The sequence below is a fragment of the Galeopterus variegatus genome, unplaced genomic scaffold (genome assembly GCF_000696425.1).
Source record: "Galeopterus variegatus unplaced genomic scaffold, G_variegatus-3.0.2 Scaffold5910, whole genome shotgun sequence".
NCBI classification, from domain to species: domain Eukaryota; kingdom Metazoa; phylum Chordata; class Mammalia; order Dermoptera; family Cynocephalidae; genus Galeopterus; species Galeopterus variegatus.
The window spans coordinates 27,439-48,110 of record NW_007732021.1 but is presented as its reverse complement, the minus strand read 5'-3'; the positions used below and the strand labels follow the sequence as shown (position 1 = coordinate 48,110).

Here is a 20,672-nt window from a genome sequence, read left to right as displayed (position 1 = left end):
GCTCACTGGCTGAGCGAGGTGCGGGAGCGACACCGAGGGTTGCGATCCCGTTGCCGGTCCCGGTCCGGTACGGGCGCGACACTGAGGGTTGCGATCCGTTGCCGGACACAAAAAAAGACAAAAAGGAAAAAAAAAAAAAGGACACCAACAGGAAAGTAAAAAGACAAGCCACAGACTGGGAAAAAAGATTTGCAAATCATATATCTGATAAGGAACTTATATCTACATAAAGAACTCTCACACTCAATAATTTTAAAAAATGACAAAGGATTTAAACAGACATTTCTCCAAAAAAGACAAACGGCCAGTAAGCACATGAAAAGATACTCAACATCATTTTTTGGGGGGCCTTTTTGTGACCGGCCGCACCGTGCTCAGCCAGTGAGGGCATCGCACCAGCCATCCCTATATAGGATCCGAACCCGCGGCAGGAGCGCTGCTGCGCTCCCAGCACCACTCTCCCAAGTGCGCCACGGGCTCGGCCCATCAACATCATTATTTATCAGGGAAATGCAAATCACAACCACAAAGAAATACCACACCACACCCACTGAGATGGTTATAATCAAAAGCCAGATAATCACAAGTGTCAGTGAGGATGCAGGGAAACTGGAACCCTCATACGCTACTGGTAGAAATATAAAATGGGGCAGACACTTTGGAAAACAGTCTGACTGTTTCTCAAATGGTTAAACATATAGAATGGTTATTATCAAAATGACAGAATATGCATGCTGGCAAGGATGAAGAGAAAAGAGAACTCTCCTACATTGTTGGTAGGAATGTGAATTGGTACAGCCATTATGGAAAACAGTATAGAGGTTCCTCAAAAACTAAAAATAGAACTACCTTATAACCCAGCAATTCCACTACTGGGTATACTCATACACCCAAAGGAAAAAAAATCAACATATCAAAGAAACACCTGCACTCCCATGTTCACTGCAGTACTATTCACAATAGCCAAGAAATGGAATCAACCTAAATGTCCACCAACAGATGAATGGATTTTTTTTTTAATGTGGTATATACACACAATGGAACACTATTCAGCTATTAAAAAAAAAAAAAAAGAAAGAAATCCTGTCATTTGCAGCAACATGCATGGAACTGGAGTCCATCATGTTAACTGAAATAACTCAGGCAAGACAAATACCCAATGATCTCACTCATATGTGAAATGTAAAAAAAAAAAAAAAAAAAGGAAAAAGGTGGTTCTTATAGAAGTAGAGAGTTACAATAATACTTACCAAAGGTTGGGAATGGAAGGGTGGTGGCAGGGAGGGGAAGAGATGAATTAATGGGTACAAAGTTACAGGCAGATAGGATGAATAAGTTCTGATGCTGTAGGCTGACTATAGCTACCAATATTATAGTGTATATTTCTAAATAGGTAGAAAAGAGGATCTTGACTATAATCGCCACAAAGAAAAGACAAATGTTTAGGTAGTGGACATGCTATCAACCCTCAGTGAATCATTACACAATATATGCATGCACTGAAACTACACGCTGTACCCCAGAAATAGGTACAATTAAAAATAAGTTACAAGGCTGGCCAGTTAGCTCAAGCTAACACCAAGGTCAAAGATCCCTGTACTAGCCAGCTGCCAAAAAATTACAATTAGATAAAAATAAAAAGTAAAATTTTTAAAAATTAAAAGAAACAGTTAAACACAGAGTTACCATATAATGTAGCAATTCCACTCTTAGATATATACTTAAGAGAAATGAAAACATATGTTCACTCAAAAATGTCTAGGTATATATACCCAAGAGAAACGAAACCACAATAACTTGTACATGAATGTTCACAACAGCATTATTCTTAATACCCCCAAAGTGAAAGCAACCCAAATGCCCATCAACTGATGAATAGATAAATAAAATGTACATATTCATATGGTGGAATTATTCAGCCATAAAAAGTAATGAGGTTCTGGTACATACTCAAACCTTTAAAACATTATGCTAAGTAAAAAAGGCCAGACACAAAATACCACATATTATGAGATTCCATTTATATGAAAAGTCCAGGAGAGCAAATTTAGAGAAAGAAAAAGTAGATTAGTGGTTACCCAGGGCTAGGGGGTGAGGAGGGTGGAAATGGATAATAACTGCTAATAAGTAGGTGACTTACTGGGATGTGGTGAAAATGTTCTAAACTTAGATTGTGAATATACTAAAACCATTGAACGGTACACTTTAAATGGGTGAATTTTATGGTCAGTGAATTATAGCTCAATAAAGATGTTTTTTAAAAAACAGACATCAACTAATTGTAATATATGAACCACTCTTGATCAAACTAAACTTTTTTTAAAAGGCATTTGTGGGGCCGGCCCGTTGGCGTACTGGATAAGTGCGCCGCTTGGGAAGCGCGGCGGCGCTCCCGCCCGAGGGTTCGGATCCCACATACAGACTCTTGATCAAACTAAACTTTTTTTAAAAGGCATTTGTGGGGCCGGCCCGTTGGCGTACTGGATAAGTGGGCCGCTTGGGAAGCGCGGCGGCGCTCCCGCCCGAGGGTTCGGATCCCACATACAGACCGGTTCCCGCTCACTGGCTGAGTGAGGCGCGGGAGCAGCACCGAGGGTTGCAATCCCGTTGCCGGTCCCCGGTCCGGTACAGGGGCAACACTGAGGGTTGCGATCCGTTGCCGGACACGGAAAAAGATAAAAGACAAAAAAAAAAAAAAAAGGCATTTGTGAGACAATCAGGAAAATCTCAAAAATGAAGACTTGAGGGCCAGCCCGTGGCTCACTCGGGAGAGTGCGGTGCTGATAACACCAAGGCCCCGGGTTCGGATCCCACATAGGGATGGCCGGTTCGCTCACTGGCTGAGTGTGGTGCTGACAACACCAAGTCAAGGGTTAAGATCCCCTTACCGGTCATCTTTTTAAAAAAAAAAAATGAAGACTTGATATTAAGGGATCCATGTTCTTTTTTTTTTTTCCCCCCCATGAGCTAATGAATCGTGGTTATGTCTTTTTAAAAAGCCCTTACCTTCAGAGATATATCCTGAAATAGTTTCCAAATGCAACGGTCTGGTAATTGCTTCAAAAACATCTGGGCCGAGAGGGGATACAAATTAAACAAAATCTTTGGGGCTGTGTGATAGGTACATAGGGGTTTGGTATACTAGCCAGTGTAGTTGTACCTACATTTGAAATTTTGCAAAATAAAAGTTAAAAGAAAATAAAAACATTTCTATAAGCATGCCCAGGGACCTAGGCAGGAGCCAAGGGCAACCCCTACACTGCCTGGCAGAAGGTACAATCATGCCCAGGGTCCTAAGCAGGAGCCACAGGCAGCCACCACCATCCAGCAGAAGACAAGAGAATGACCAGAGCCCTAAGCAGGGGCCATAGGCAGCCCCTACCACCTGGCAGAAGGCAAGAGCATGCCCGTGGTCCTAAGGAGGAGCTGCAGACAGCACCCCCCTCCCAACAGAAGGCAGGAGCATGCTGAATACACCACTTCTGCATAGATGGTCCACCAGAGCCACTGCTACCACAAGGGCATCTCACCACCACAGCAGCAGCCACAGCCACTCTACGGGCAGCTTACCACCCACTCAACTGTACTGACACAAGGACAGTCACCAGCATAGACCAGAAAAACAAGAGGAAGTCTCTCTCCTCAAAGCTCACTCTAGAGTAAGAGAAGAAGCAACTGCTCTACCACATAACCAAACATCAACCTAGAGATACTAGAAATACAAAAAAAACAAAAAAATATGGCACCACCAAAATAATACAGTAATTCTCAAGTACCATACCCCACAGAGCAGGAAAACCCTTGAAATGACCGAAAAGGAATTCTGAGCAACAATCTTAAGGAAATTCAATGAGATACAAAAAGACTCAGTTATACAACATAATGAAAGGAGAAAAAATATCCAGGATATATTTACAAAGGGAACAATATCTTAAAGAAAAATGTAGCAGAAATTCTGGAGGTGAAGGATTCATTCAACAAAATAAAAAACACAACTGACAGTTTAAGCAGCAGGTTAGAGAACACAGAAGAATTTCTGAGCTCAAAGACCGTCTTTTTGAAATAATCGGGCAGACAAAAAAAAAAAAGACAAAAAAGACAGCTAGCAGGCAATCTTAAGCACACAAACACCTGAATCATGGGTATTCAGAAGGGGAGGAGAAAGGAAAAGGCACTGAAAAACCTACTCAACAAAATAATAACAGAAAACTTCCCAGGAATGGGAAGAGACATGGACCTTCAGATCCAGGAGGTTCAAAGATCCCCAAACAGATTCAATCCAAAAAGATCTTCCCCAAGGCACATTATAGTCAAAGTGGCAAAGCTCAAAGACAAAGAGAGAATCCTAAAAGCAGCAAGAAAAAAGCATCAAGTCGCCTATTAGGAAGCCCCTATCAGACTAGCAGCAGACTTCTCAACAGAAACTCTATAGGCCAGAAGAAAACAGGAAGCTATATTCAAAATACTAGAAGGAAAAAACTGCCAGCCAAGAATACTATACCCAGCAAGGCTATCCTTCAGAAATGAGGGAGAAATAGTGTATTTCCTAGACAAAAAAAAACAGTAGGAGTTCACCACCACAACCAGCCCTGCAAGAAATCCTCAAGGGAATCCCGCATCTGGAACCCGAAAAATGATTACTACCATGAATACACAAGAAAGAACAAAATACACTGGTAGAACAAAACTACAAATGAGAAAAAGAAAGAAACTAAATCTTATAAACATCAAAGACAAACAACAAAAGGGGAAGAAAGGACCAAAAGTGTTTAAAACAAAAGATATTTAAAACATCCAAGGGCCGGCCCGGTGGCGCACTGGAGAGTGCGCGCTTGGCGCGGCGCTCCTGCTGAGGGTTCGGATCCCATGTGGAGACCGGTTCCCGCTCACTGGCTGAGCGCGGTGCGGACGCAACACCGAGGGTTGCGATCCCATTACCAGTCAGTAAAAAAAGACAAAAAGGAAAAAAAAAAAATCCAAACAAAAATCAATAAAATGCCAAGAATAAGACAATACCTTTCAATAACAACCCAAAATGTAAACGGATTAAACTCTCCACTCAAAAGATACAGACTGACTGACTGGATTAAAAAGCTAGACCCAACCGTATGCTGTCTTCAAGAGACTCATCTCACCTATAAAGAAACACATGGACTAAGAGTGAAGGGACAGAAAAAGATACACTACACAAATGGAAACCAAAAATGAGTGGGAATACCTTTTCTTATGTTAGATAAAATAGACTTTAAGCCAAAAACCATAGAAAGAGACAAAGAAGGCCACTATATGATGATAAAGGGATCTATCTGATAAGAAGACATCATAAATATATATGCACCCAACACTGGAGTGCCCACATATATAAAGTAAACACTATCAGGCCTAAAGAAAGAGATAGACCCCAATACGTTAATAGTAGGGTACCTGAGTACACCTCTCACAGCACTGGACAGATCATTTAGGCAACAAATCAACAGAGAAACACAGGATTTAAACTACACTAAAGACCAATTGTACCTGGCAGATATCTACAGAACATTTCATCCAACAACTACACAATATACTTTCTTCTCATTAGCACATAGAACATTCTCCAGGATAGATCACGTTAGGTCACAAATCAAGTCTCAGCAAATTTTAAAAAATCAAAATCATCTTAAGTATCTTTTCATACCACAGTGGATTCAAGCTAGAAACCAATAACAAGCGACACTCTGGAAACTACAAATATGTAGAAATTAAACAACATGCTCCCAAACCACCTATGGGTTCAAGAAGAAATTAAACAGGAATCAAAAAATTTCTTGAAACTAATGAAAATAAAGACACATCATACCAAAACCTGTGGGAAACTGCAAAAAAAGTACTAAGAGGGAAGTTTATTGCAATAAACACTTACATCAGAAGAACAGAAAGATTTCAAATAAACAATCTAATGCTACACCTCAAAGAAATAGAGAAACAAGAACAATACAATCCCCAAATTAGCAGACGTAAACAAATAATTAAGATCAGAGCAGAACTAAATGAAATAGAGACCCCAAATAATGATACAAAAGATTAATGAAACAAAAAGTTGTTTTTATAAGAAGATAAACAACACAGACAAACCATTAGCTAGGTTAACTAAAAAAAGAAGAGAGAAGACCTAAATAACAAAAGTCAGAAATAAAAAGGAGACATTACAACTGATACCACAGAAATACAAAGAATCATTAGAGACTATTATAAACAACTATACGCCAACAAATTCGAAAACCTGGAGGAAATGGATAAATTTCTGGACACATACAAACTACTAAGACTGAACCAAGAAGAAATAGAGAACCTGAACAGACCAATAACAGGCAACAAGACTGAACCAGTAATCAGCAGTATCACAACAAAGAAAAGCCCAGGACCAGATGCCTTTACTGCTGAATTCTACTAAACCTTTAAAGAGCAATTAATACCAATTCTCTTCAAACTATTTCAAAAAATTGAAAGCAGAGGTCATTCTCCCAAACTCATTCTGTGAGGCCAGCATCACCCTGATACCAAAACCAGACAAAGATACAACAGAAAAAAAAGAAAACTACAGGCAAATATGAAGAAATAGAGAACCTGAACAGACCAATAACAGGCAACAAGACTGAACCAGTAATCAGCAGTATCACAACAAAGAAAAGCCCAGGACCAGATGCCTTTACTGCTGAATTCTACTAAACCTTTAAAGAGCAATTAATACCAATTCTCTTCAAACTATTTCAAAAAATTGAAAGCAGAGGTCATTCTCCCAAACTCATTCTGTGAGGCCAGCATCACCCTGATACCAAAACCAGACAAAGATACAACAGAAAAAAAAGAAAACTACAGGCAAATATGTCTGATGAACATAGATGCAAAAATCCTCAACAAAATATTACCAATCAGAATATAGCAACACATCAAAAAAATTATACACCATGATCAAGGAGGATCCATCCCAGGGATGCAAGGATGGTTCAACATACAGAAAAGTCAGTAAGTGTGATACATCACTTGAACAAAATCAAGGATAAAAACCATATGATTATGTTAATAGATGAAGAAAATTCATTTCACAACATTGAACATTCCTTCATAATAAAGACTCTCAGTAAATCAGGTATAGAAGGAAAGTATCTCTCAACACAATAAAAGCCATATATGACAAACCCATCACCCATATCATCCTGAATGGAGAAAAGCTAAAAGCTGTTCCTTAAGAACGGGAATAAGACAAGGACGCTCACTCTCACCACTCCTATGTAACACAGTATTGGAAGTACCAGCCAGAGCAATCAATAGAGAAAGAAATAAAGGGCATCCACATTGGAAAGGACAAAGTCAAACTGTCCCTGTTTGCAGATGACATGATCCTATATACAGAAAATCTAAAGACTCTACCAAAAAACTCTTAGAGCTGATAAATGATTTCAGTAAATTTGCAGGATACAAAATCAGCATGCAAAAATCAGTAGTGTTTTAATACTCCAATGACAAACTAAAAGAAATCAAGAAAGCAAGTCCATTTACAATATATATGCCCAGCAAGGTATATATAAAATAAATACCAAAAAAATAAAATACCTTGGAATGAATTTAACCAAGGAGGTGAAAGATCTCTACAATGAGAACTACAGATCACTGCTGAAAGAAAGGGGACACAAAAAGATGGAAAAACATTCCATACTCTTGGATTGGAAGAATTAACATTGTGAAAATGTCCACAGTACCCAAAGTAATATACAGATTCAATGTGATCCCCATCAAAATACCAATGACAGTCTTCACAGGAACAGACAAAACAAAAAAATCTAACATTTCATATGGAACAACAAAAGCCAAAGCAATCCTGAGCAAATAAAATAAAGCCAGAAGCATTACATTACAAAGCTACATTGACCAAAACAGAATGGTACTGGCATAAAAACAGAAACTTGGACCAATGGAATGAACAGAGAACCCAGAAATCAACCCACATAACTTAGAGCCAACTGATATTTGACACAGGGAACAGGAGCATACATTGGGGAAAGGACAGCCTCTTCAATGAGTGGTACTGGGAAAACAGGTCATCCATATGTAGAAGAATGAAACTAGACCTGTACCTCTCACCATATACCAAAATCAACTCAAAATGCATTAAAGACTTTAAGACCTGAAACTATAAAACTACTAAAAGAAAATATAGGGGAAACACTTCAGGAAGTAGGACTGGGCAAAGACTATGAATAGGACCCCAAAAGCACAGACAACAAAAGAAAAAAATAAAATGGGATTATATCAAACTAATAAGCTTCTGCACAGCAAAAGAAACAGTTAACAGAGCAAAAAGACAACCTACAGAATGGGAGAAAATATTCACAAACCATGCACCTGAAAAGGGATTAATATCCAGAATATACAAGGAACTCAAACAACTTAACAGTAGAAAAACAAATAACTCGATTAAAAAATAGGCAAAGGAGCTGAATAGACATCTCTCAAAGGAAGACATACAAATTGGCAATAGACACATGAAAAAAATGCTCAACATCACTAAGCATCAGGGAAATGCAAATCAAATTGCACTGAGATATCATCTCATGACAGTTAGACTGACCATTATCAAAAAGACAGAATAACAAATGCTGGCAAGGATGTGGAGAAAGGGGAACCGAACCCTCCTACACTGTTGGTGGGACTATAAATTAATAGAGCCATTATGGAAAACATATAGAGTTTCCTCAAACAACTACAGATAGAACTGCCATATGATCCAGCAATCCCAAAGCAATGGAAATCATCATGTCAAAGGGATACCTGCATTCCCATGTTTATCACAGCTCTATTTACAATAGCTGAGAGTTGGAACCAACCTAAATGTCCATTGACAGGTGACTGGATAAGGAAAATGTGGTATATATACACAATAGACTACTCTACCATAAAAAGGAATGAAGTACTGCCATTTGCAGCAATATGGATGAACTTAGAGAAAATTATGTTAAGTGAAATAAGCCACGCACAGAAAGAGAAATAGTGGACGTCCTCACTCACAGTGGAGCTGAAAAAAAAAATAAACAAAAAAAGAAAGCGAGAAAGATACAACAATCACAATAATTTGTTGAACTTTCAAAAGGAGAGAACAGAACTGAGGCCACCAGAGGTGAGAAAGGGGGAGGGGAGGGGAGGTTATTGAGAAATTGGTAAACAGCCACAAAAAATGATTACATTGTGATGATAAATATAGTAATAATAAATAAATAAATAAAAACATTTCTAACAGTTACCTATTTGTGTTTGGCTAAATATCTGCACAGCTGTGAAGAAACTCAGTTGGGCAGGGGGTAAGGATAGCAAGTGATCAATACATGCAATCTGGGTTTCTGCATATTTTTTAATGATGATATCAACATTAATTTGTTGTATCTACACTATTCTACCTTTAATAAAGTCATTACCACCTATCAGTGAATGATGTTTGCATTTATTTCTACAAGAATATTTCAATTACACACCTTATTTCCCTAGAAAAAACTAGTCCTAGTCCACATTTCAATGTTGGGTTACAATTATCAAGGACATACCGTTATACTTCGAAATTGAAGTATCAAAAGAAAGTTTTATGAACTTTTTTCCAGACTCTACTATTTCTTTGTTTGTTTAGCCTTCAGCCTGGAAAAATTTAGGCATGCAGGAATTAAATCAATTCCTCTGTTTGAATTTCACATGAGAACTCAACAGAAATACATATATCTGAAGACAACCCAGAAGAACTGATGTGGAAAAATGCTGGCCAGTTTTCCTCCCATATTTTAATTTCTCTCAGAAAAACCAGAGGAGAAAGACTTGAGCCAAAGAAAATGAGCACAAGTTTGAACTTCAGAGGAGTATATAACATAAGGAGACTGTGACATTAACTCCTTAGAAGTCTATGCTCCATCCTTGCTCTAGCTCTAATATAATGAGTAAGCAATTCAAAGTGTCCCCAAGGTGCTATGCTCTACCATTTCAAGAACTGCTTCAGCTAATAAGATGCAGGGTATGGATTAGGATCCCCCACATTCCCATTTAACCCCTTGGAAAGGGAAACAATTTTCCTAATGTCATTGTCTACTTTTTTTCTGGTTTATACTTGATAAGAAATTCAATCTTAGATGAGAACAAGCTGAAATCACAGAGGTTGTCATATTCATTTTGTTTGAACTATCTCTTAAGATATCTACTGTTACTCACATGAAAACGATACCTGGGGACCCCATGTTCTCACCTGAAATGAAGGAACTGGGGTCCGGCTGAAGGGAACGGAACTGATTGACATAGTACTCGCGCTGTTCTTCTGTTATCCTCCAGGGCTCGTCCAGGTAATTACTGTTATTATCCTGCAGTTCTCTCTCCACTGAAAAGGACTTTAAAAATAAATTTAAAAAAGTAAATGCTCAGAGAAACTGTCTTTAGTGAGATGAAGTAAAAAAAATTAAACACAAATATAACTTATTATGCATTATACTTAATTTTCTCCTCAAAGGAATAAATTTAACTGCCTCATAACTAGAATGTAACTAGAACATAAACTTGAGGACAGACATCATGCTTTATACGTTTTTTGTATTCCCCAAAGTTGTAAACAGGATTGAGCATGAAATACTGAACACACAGTGAGCAACAAAAATTTTTCCAATGTGATTAAGGAAGGATTTTTTTTTTTAAAAGTCAATCGTTCTTATCTTCAAGTATTCACCACATTTTGAACCTTTCAGGTTAGCTGAGTAGATAGTAAAATAATCTAGATTCTTTTTAAACCATGAAGATAAAAACTAGAATAGCTATAACTACATCTTTTTTTCTGTTGCATTAACACTGTATAAATTCAGAAGTCAAAAGCTCCCTTTCAAATCCCGTATCCCCCAGTCCTACTTGAGTGACAAGTCAGGACCACTGAATCTCTCATTCCACACTTGTGAATTGGGGGTAATATTTAGTGATAGAGCTGGGTGGTAAGAACAAGTTGTCATACCACAATAATCAGGGTAACAAGGGGGTGCATCAAACCTACCACTAGAGGGCGTGCAAGTCAAATTTGAGTATTTAAGAACCCAGAAAACCAGAGAAGCCACAGAGGAGAAAGCAAAGCTGTGCTAGGCATTGCAGAAAGAAGCAAAGATGGCAATGCTGGCAGACTTTAGCCATTACTGCTAAAGAGCGATCAAGTTGCCTGCTTCTGAGCACACTGTCAAGGAATTAATCACTGGGAGGGCATTCTACCCACTACCCCTAAAAACGACATCCGACCAACTCCTTCCCCATCCCGACCCCCCCCACACACACACACACCATTCCAAGAATTAATTATTACCAGGAAAATCTGTCTTCACTCTGACAATGTTCAGAGAAGGAGACTATATACAATTTTGAGCTGTGATGTAACCTTGAGATGTCATCTTTGAAGTAAAGTATCTGTTACTTCAACAAGCTTCCGATTGCCCACATGCTAACTCCTCATGGGTCAGATTTGTGTCTTCTTCCCAGAATACTCTTCCTCTGATCCCAGCCTGCTCAAATCCCGCCCATTCTTCAAGTCCTGCTGCCCCAAAGTGCTCTCCAATGTACCAGTCATGCCCACAGCCACAATGAGGGCACTGCCCATCCCCCTGCTCTGCTACAAAGGTGGGCCCAGTAGCCATGTGTGATCATATGACTTACCTCATGGCTGTCTCACCTGAGTGGGGGGTGGGGGGTGGCACACAGTATGCTGCCCTTTGGGATGCTCTGGCATACTCAGGCCAGATGCTCATTCTTGGGGATGCAGACAAGAAGTCCAAAGATCAACAAGCAGAGAAAGCAGACCCTGAGCTGCACAACGGGGCCATGATGTACAGTAAGGGCCAGGTGAGTCTTAAAGTTATGAGGGAGCCAGGGATCAGCAAGGATCAGCAGAAGCGGCAAGGTAGGTAGAGAAGCTATATAAAGAGGAATGGGTAAGGAAGGCTGCCGGCCCCTGAAAGATAAGCAGACAGTGAAGCAAACTCAAGGCAACTAGGGCAAGGCCTCTTAATGGCAGAACAGGCATGAACAACCAAAAACTACCACCCCTACACACCAGTGGGCCAATCCCTGCCTCCCATTTCTTAGATTCCCATGAGAACCTCAACCCTTCCTCCTTTTCAAGAAAACTTAAGCTGGCAAGGACAGTTCCTATTCCCTAAAAACAAAAAGGCCTCACAACAAAGCGAAAGGGCACGTGAACACTGTGTAACATACACATAGCATGGTCCTTCCACTGGCTTGCACTAAGTGTGCTAACCTATTCCCATCTCTTTCCCCCTGCTTCTCACTGTTTTAAACTGATTTAATTTTAAAAATATGAACCTTTATGATAACCATGGTACCACACAGTTTGAACATTTAAAGTGTTCTTAAATATCTTCACCCAGGTTTCAACCTGGAGGGCTAGAACCACATTAGATACTCCTTTATCCCACATACACTCCCTAGCAGGTACACCACAGATAGCAGTGTGAAGTCCACTTATTGACAGGCTCAAGTAAGTTCAAGAGTATGTCCTATATCGGAAGCCATGTAGAAACGCTGCTCTATACTGCTCTTAATGAAAGAAAACCTATGAGTCTATTTCATATTTTAAAGTTTGAAATCTATCAAAACAAGTCCCTGTCTGCCTTCCTGTAGTTCATCTATTGTCTGATCTCTGTGGGGGTTCTCAAGCTCCATATCCACTTAGTGAGTATTTCAAGGACAGTTAGCAGTACATGGAAGGAGTAGATGACATTCCACACACCACTAAGCTGAAATATTCCAAAAGAAAGCTGAACTACTACAAGATGCAAAATGATCTGAACTTCACTGCATAAACAGTGACCTGCTCATTCATTCACTCAACAGATACTTATTAAATGCCAACAGTATCCCAGACACTAGTCACTAGGGATACACTGATAGGCAAATATATTCTTTTTCCTAAGAAGCCTAGAGTCCAGTGAGGGAGAAAGACACATGGGTAATTTCAAAACAAGACAGTACATGCTTTGATAAGATAGGATACTCTAGAGCTTTACTACTCAAAATATGGTCCCCACACCACCCACATCAGCATCACCTGGGGACCTATTAGAAATAGTCTCTTGGGCCCCACCCCACATCTAGTGAATCAGAAAAGTCTAAGAGTAGAGCCCAGGAATTTAGTTTAACAAGCCCTGTAGGTGACTCAAAGCACACTCAAGCTTGAGAAGCAATGCCGCAGGACATGCAGAGCAAGTCAAGCAAAAGGAAGACCATTTGCAGAGATACCAAACCATGAGAGAAAATGGCCATCTCTTGAAAGTAACTCCCTTGGGCTATATATAGATAGAACAGGCTACCAATGCAGAGCAGATGTTAGTGAGTTGCCTCAAGATGAGCCAGACAGAAAGCAGGGCAAAGCTCAAGAAGGTTCAGGTATACCAAGTGAAGGGGGTTACACTGTATATAGAAGACAATAGGGAGCCACAGATAAGTATTAAACGGGGAAATCAAATAATCAGATTTGAGTTACAGAAATATCACTCCAGTGAGGAGAATGGAGGGGAAAAGATAAAAGGCAGGAAGATGGGTTAAGGCCATATGTAAACGTGGCCCAGGGGTGGGGAGGGCTATGAGAGAAATAGGAGAGAAAAAAGGCCATATGGTCACCACCAGAGAAAGGCCCCTTCCAGCAAAGAGGGATGACAGCTCAGCACCTCTTTATCAGCAGCCAGAGGTCATCTCGCTGCAGGACCCAGATGCATGGAACAATCTCCTCCAAACCACACCAAAATCAACCACAACAGTTGATACAATTTGTCAGACAAAGATCTGAAAGGTCAGTCACCTAAAAAAGAATGGCTAATTGCAAAGACTGAAGGCATTGAGCAATGGGGGTAAATGTGCTGTGGGGTCTTAGCTGCCCAAGCAGAAGCCAGAACTAGGAAAAGCTCCACTTTTGCACGTACCCTAAGAGGCATCCCTGGTTCAACTCCAGCTCCAGTGGTTTTGTTGGCTAGGCAGAGATATTTGCTACTTCGTGCCAATTTTAAGCTCTGCCAGTGTTTTTTTTTTTTCCTTCTTGCCTTTTTTTTTGTGACCAGCAACGGATCGCAACCCTCAGTGTCGCACCCGCACCGGACCGGGACCGGCAACAGGATCGCAACCCTCGGCGCTGCCCCCGCACCTCGCTCAGCCAGTGAGCGGCCGGTCTGTATGTGGGATCCGAACCCTCGGCGGGAGCGCCGCCGCACTTCCCAAGCAGCGCACTGTAGCAGTGCGCCACCGGGCCGGCCCTCTGCCAGTGTTTTTAAGAAAAAAAGGAGAAAGAGAAGAAGAAATCTTCCACATCTGTCTGCTTAAGCCACATGCATATGGTTCATTATACAGTTTCTCTCGACACAGGAGAATTAGATTTGCTTATATTTAAAACATTCAACCCCTTGGTTTTGTTTCAAGTGAAATGCAAATATTTGGCATTGCAAGTTATTATCTCTGGGGAAAACATGCTGTTTATAATGAGAAACTTCAAAAGACTCATTTAAAAATACTATTAGTAAAATCTCAAAAGGTGACATTTACCCCCAAAGTATCTTAAAAATCAAGCAAAGCAGGGATAACATGAATTGCAAGGAAGTATTGTCAGGGTGATCTTTAAAAGGATGTGTATATTTTTTCAACCATAGAGCATTTCTGTTGAGAATATAATCCCACCCTGGAGGTATATAAATGCTGCCTTAGAGTCCAGCCATTTCACCTATGAGGGTGTAATCATCTTATAACAGTGTCCTTTTGTGCCTTAGTAAACAAACCATCTGGAGTAGCAAAAGCTCATACCTAGCCCACAGAGAATATGTGAAGACACCTCCTCTACCAAAAATATTTTGGAAATAAGATTACCACAGAGCAATCACTAATCAAAACATGATCTCAGGAGCAAAGATGTAAGACTCAATTACCCTAAAGAGAAAGAATGGCTAACAGGATGGACAGAATACACTACAGCTCAAGTGAATATTAATCTGCCTAAAGAAAGATCGTGGGAATTGGTCAGTCATGGAGCTGAGAAAAAAGAAGGCATAGATGTAAATGATGGCACTGCCGATATGTGAAATTATGGCGGATGTCCTCCGATAGTTCACACCGTTACAGAGTGGCTGCCCAACCAGAAAGAACATTTTCCAGCCTCCCTCGCAGTTAGATGTAGCCATGTGACTGAGCTGTAGCTACTGCAATATGAGCACTAGTGATCTACCCCACTTCCAGGCAGGACTAGCACACTGTGGCCCTCCTCTACGCTCTTCCACATCTGCCCGCTGAACAGGGGGATGGCAGAATCACAGGACAGAAGCAGCTTTGGTGCCTGAATCACTATGTGGAGGAAAGCCGCCTGCCAAACTGTTACATGAGTGAAAAATATACCTACTGTGATAAGTCATTAGTATGTGAAGCGTGTTCATTACAGCAGCTGTTCCCCCAACTAATCTATCATTCAAGCAAAGCACAAAGGAAGGGAAGATCTGCCCTGTCCCTACAGCACAGCCAGTCCTACATTGGAGATGGAAGCTGAAACTATGTTAGTTTTATAAATTGACCACTACCGTGGAATGAACATCCCCCAAAACTCATAGAAACTTAACCTCTACTATGACAGTGTTAAGAGGGTGGGAAATCCTATTATGGTAACTGAAAGGTGGAGCCTATGGAAGGCAATTAGATTGTGAAGACTGTGCCCTGGTGAATGGATTGATCCATTCATGGAATAATGGGTGTGGTTCTGAGGGCTTTAAAAGGAGAGAGTGAGGAGTTAGCTCTCTCACTCAAGCCATCCACATGTGACACCCTGCACTGCTGTAAAGTCGCCACCCACCAACAAGGCCCTAACCAGATGTGTCCCCTGAACTTTTAGACTTCCCAGCCTCTGAAACTGTAAGCAATAAATTTTATTTCTTTATGTATTACCCAGTTTCAGGTATTTTGTTATAAGCAACAGAAATGGACTAACAGTAACATCAGACCATTCTGAGCCCAAACAACATTCTAATTATAATTTGATTGTCCATGCAGAATAACTATAGGAACAGAATGTTGATTCATTTTTACAGCAGTCTTTCTATGTTTGAGTTGTGAAGATTCCCAGGGAGGATGTATAGAGTTTTAAAAAAAAAAATGAGGGCTAAGGTAAAACTGGGAAAATTGTTAAATGAGGAATGAAGAGAAGCAGCTAGAAAAGGAGACAGAGCTCAGCAATTTTGTTTTAACATTAAACCATTCTATTATCATGTTCAGCAAATCTTGTTTATGCTATCTCATTCCACCCTCACTATCAAATAAGGCCCATGAGGGCATGAAACTTTGTCTATTCTGATCACTGCTATATCCCCCATGCCAGGAAAAGTGCCTTGCACATAGGAAACACTCAATATGTATTTGCTGAATGACTGAACAAATAAATCATTGAACAAATTGTCAATCCCAGTCTGGAGACAGAAAGGTTAATAACCTCAGCTCTCCTATAATGACTGGAGCTGAACTACATATACATTTATCAAACAATTTCACTCAACATTGTAAAGGCTGGGCCTCTCTCTTACCTATGAAGTTATCAAACTTTAAAAAAGAATCCTTCTGGGCCGGCCCGGTGGTGCACTGCTACAGTGCGCCGCTTGCGAGCGCGGTGGTGCTCCCGCCGAGGGTTCGGATCCCACATACAGACCGGTTCCCGCTCACTGGCTGAGCGAGGTGCGGGAGCAACACTGAGGGTTGCGATCCCGTTGCCGGTCCCGGTCCGGTACGGGCGCGACACTGAGGGTTGTGATCCGTTGCCGGACACGGAAAAAGACAAAAAGGAAAAAAAAAAAGAATCCTTCTATTTTACTTTTTATTTTGAAATAATTACAGATTCATAATAAGTTGCAATAAATAACTTCTGGTTTTGTCTGTAGAGAAGTTAGTTAAAATAAAATCCTAACAGAGCAATTTATCAGTTTCTTCACAGAAATAAACCCACAAATATACCTTTAACCACATATTGATGCCTTTAACCACTTGCTGATCTAATTTCAACAGCTAAGAAGGTTGATTGCCAAACTGTAAGAATCTCTCTGAGCCTGATGTACAGAACACAGTTGCGGCTTATTCGGATAAGCTAACTTTCAAAAACTATCACCACAGACATAGTTAGGTAAAATGTATTCATTACTTTGCTAAGTACTACAAGGTGGGTCCCATTATTCCCATTTTGCAGAACAGGAAACTGAGGATTAGGTAAGGGAAGTAATTTACCAAGACCACACACCTAGTAAATGAAAGAGCAAGAATATGAATTGAGTCTCGAGTCTGTGCTCTTGATCATCAAGCTCAATGGTTATCTCTATCTACTCATCCATCCTGTAAAATGTATCATTTCCTTTTCAAAAAGAATCTCACCACAATGCCTAAATCATTGCAGCAATTTTGCAGATTGAGGATCTAAGCTGGAGACATGACTATGCTGTATTTACACCCTCCTCCCAATCATCTAGTTCAGTTTTAGATTTTGGCTGGTGGACTACTAAATTATATAGACAGAGCGCCATCTTATTTCTCACATAATTTTTCATGAGAGCACCTGGAATGTTTTCACATCATGAAAGAATCCTGCAGATACCCATACAACAAGATATTCAATTATTTTACTGTTATTTTAATGCATAGCACTAACACTATTTTGATTAACATAAGAAATGCTTATTAGTAACCACTGTCTCCAATTCTTCCATTAGGAGCCAAGATCTGCTGCTCTACAAAGGTATTTTTTTTCATGATGATCAGGATTTGCTCTTTGCTTAGAGGAGAAGGCCAGAAGAAAATGAGAGAACAGCAGTAAGAGGAGACTTTGACAAGGCCACAGACTTCCAGTAACACTGCAATGCTACTCCCACCCCATCCTTGGCAGGCAGGTCAAGGCTGTCTGTCTCTTCTCTACTACGTCCTCTCCTCCACACTCAAGGCAGCCTGAGGTCAGGTGGGAAACAGCTGCACCAAGAACTTGGGCTGAATTCAGGGAATGCTTTAGAGAATGAGACTGCTGATTAGAGGTGCAAAAAGAGCACAGGTTCCAGAGGCAGACAGAGTTGGTTCAAATCTGTGGTCACTTACTAAGCAGTTCCTTAACTTCTGAGCCAGCAGCTCCCCACCTGAAACGCTGTCACACAGCCCACAGGGCCCTGACTCATCTCCCTCCCACTCCAGGCTCTAGCCACACCAGTCTTCCTTCAGTTCTTCCAAATGTGTCTATTCTGCATACCATACATGGTAGACAAGCTCACTCTACATCCATTCTGACTCCTCTTAGCATAACTCCCTGCATGGCACAGGCCAGCTAGCTAAAAACTACACTGCCCAAACGCCTTTGCTGCTGGAATTCCAGATGAGACTTAGGTTCAACTAAACAAATAAATCCACAGAAGACTGATTCAGAACCGAGTTACCTGATGAAAAAGGCAGGGAATAAAGCAATCGTTTCGCTGGCCTAGGTCATGCATGGTGTGGAACTGGAGCTGAAGCTATGGCAGCAGCTTCCCCAATGCTGTAGTTTTCTGACTGTGGCAGTGGCAAAGATCTCTCAGCAGCCCAGCTCTGCTGTGGGGTTTTGGATTTGTTCTTGCAAGCTCAGAACAGAGTCTGTATCTCCAGCCCTTTCAAAGATTTGGGAGGTTATCCACATCCCTTATTATAAATCACTATTTGTTTAAAGTAGCCAAAGCAGATTCTGTTGTCCATAATTAAGAATCTCAATCAATGCATACCTTTTGTCTAGGCTCTTAGCTCTACATAAAATACTTCCAGTTATCTTTCATAGCTCAGCTCAAGTGTCACTTCTTTGGGGAAGCCTTCCCTCACTTTCCAGCCCTAGACCAGATTTCTGTCATGTGCTACCAGAGTACTCCCTTGCCTTTAGGGTAACTGTCAGTTTGCAATTCTACACATGCAGGTGGGGGTCAGCTGCATCTACCCCATTTGACTGCAGGTGCCTTGAGAGCAAGGACCGTTTGTGTTTTCCTCAACGTACCCCTGGCATGGCAGCTGGCCACTGAATAAGTACCTCCAAATGGATGAATGGTGGATGTAATACCTGCCTTGCAAGACTGCTGGGAGGACTGAAAGAGGCCAGCACAGCACTGGGACCAAATACACACTCAGTCAATAGTCATTACTACTGTTGGGACAGGCAATTGGGGGCATAACACTACCTACTCACCTGCGATCGAGGGAAAACTGAGGGCCTAGGGGCTGAAATGGTACCGTTGCAAAGGAGGCTTCCACACTCATAGCTCAGTACATAACTGAGACCACAAGGTCCTAGGAATAAGCTGGAAACAAACACCACTCCTTTCCAGCTTTACAAAGTACTTCCTGGGACCAGGAGTTCAATGAGGGGTTTTCAGCTACATCTGAGAGGCTAAATCAGAGGCACTTCTGTCTACCAAATCAATGTAGACTCTCGCTATTACCGGGGAAGTTCTAAGCCATAATAAGCCCTTAAAGCAATGCCCAACGCCTTGTGGGGAAAAGTAACAATGCTGACACCAAGAATAAAATGTGCTCATTTGCTTTCATCAATAGTCTAACCAACCTGTTGAAATACAACTAAATAGACACTAGGATGCTAAAATTCTACTCTGTACCAGCCTACCAATCTTACCCTTCTCCCTCCATATCCTGTGTCTCAGCATAAATTTTGCAAGGCCTTAAGGTAGCACCCCAATCAGACCTAATATGTACTGAATAAATGTCTGTTTCCCCAGGAACATCCTTCCGTTTCTATTCCAGGTACCCTCTTCTTATTTCCTGGAGTCATTTTTCTTTCACTGATCCATTATTTCTTTAATATTGCCATCCTGTAACACAAAACATTTTGGCTTTCATGTAGAAGTGCCTGCCAGCAAAGAAACTAAGCAATTAACATCTCTTTAACTGTTAAGAAATGTGGGTACATAGCCAGCACCTGAGGAATACAGTAAGAAACAGCTTTAAAAGATTTAGGATGAAAAAAGTTAAACTTCAGCATCAGTTGAAATAAAATGCTTCCTTCCTTAAAAATAAGGGCTACAAAATCGGAAAAAGAACTGTAAGCAGGTAAAGGAAGTAAGTAGACAGGAGGCTTGATGCTATGAAAAATATGATCTCCTTGTGGTAATAGTGCCCGTTCTGGTATCTTGGGTCCTACAACAGACTAAGTAAAATAGAACTGCAGAGGACATAGCGACCTTTTATTCCTTAGAAGATGATGTAAAATTCCAGGAAGGGTTTGAAATAAAATGGGGAATGAATCTGGTAAATGACATCACAAGTCAAGAACAAAGCACATACATACCTATTAAATGTATCAAACCAGTTCTTCCCATTATACACAAAGACAAACACGCCTCTTCCCTCCTTCCCTTCTATTTCAGTCTGAGGAAGAGAACTTAGTTGTCTGAGCGATGCTGAGAGGCCAACACACGTGCACACACGGTGTTCACATTTACCATCTCTAACAAAGGAATTTTTAAATTCTAATCTCTACCCATAAACTAAGTAACTCAACTTTATTGCCATGATCATATAAACAAGAAATTTCTGTTACAGGCAAGCCTGGGGTTCTCTAGAACTGAAAAGAAGCCGGGGTCCCTAACCTCCTTCAAGGA

The 20,672-nt window shown here is 40.7% G+C and overlaps 1 protein-coding gene across 1 annotated transcript in view; it reads right to left on the bottom strand.

The window, feature by feature from the left end:
* Positions 1-20,672, bottom strand: part of REPS2 (RALBP1 associated Eps domain containing 2) — a gene marked incomplete at its 3' end in the record, with an annotated part of 123,504 nt that overhangs the window by 87,908 nt on the left and 14,924 nt on the right. The window contains exon 4 of the mRNA XM_008590179.1: positions 10,256-10,394. Coding sequence (XP_008588401.1) covers positions 10,256-10,394 — 139 coding nt within the window. The remainder of the gene's footprint in view (positions 1-10,255; positions 10,395-20,672) is intronic.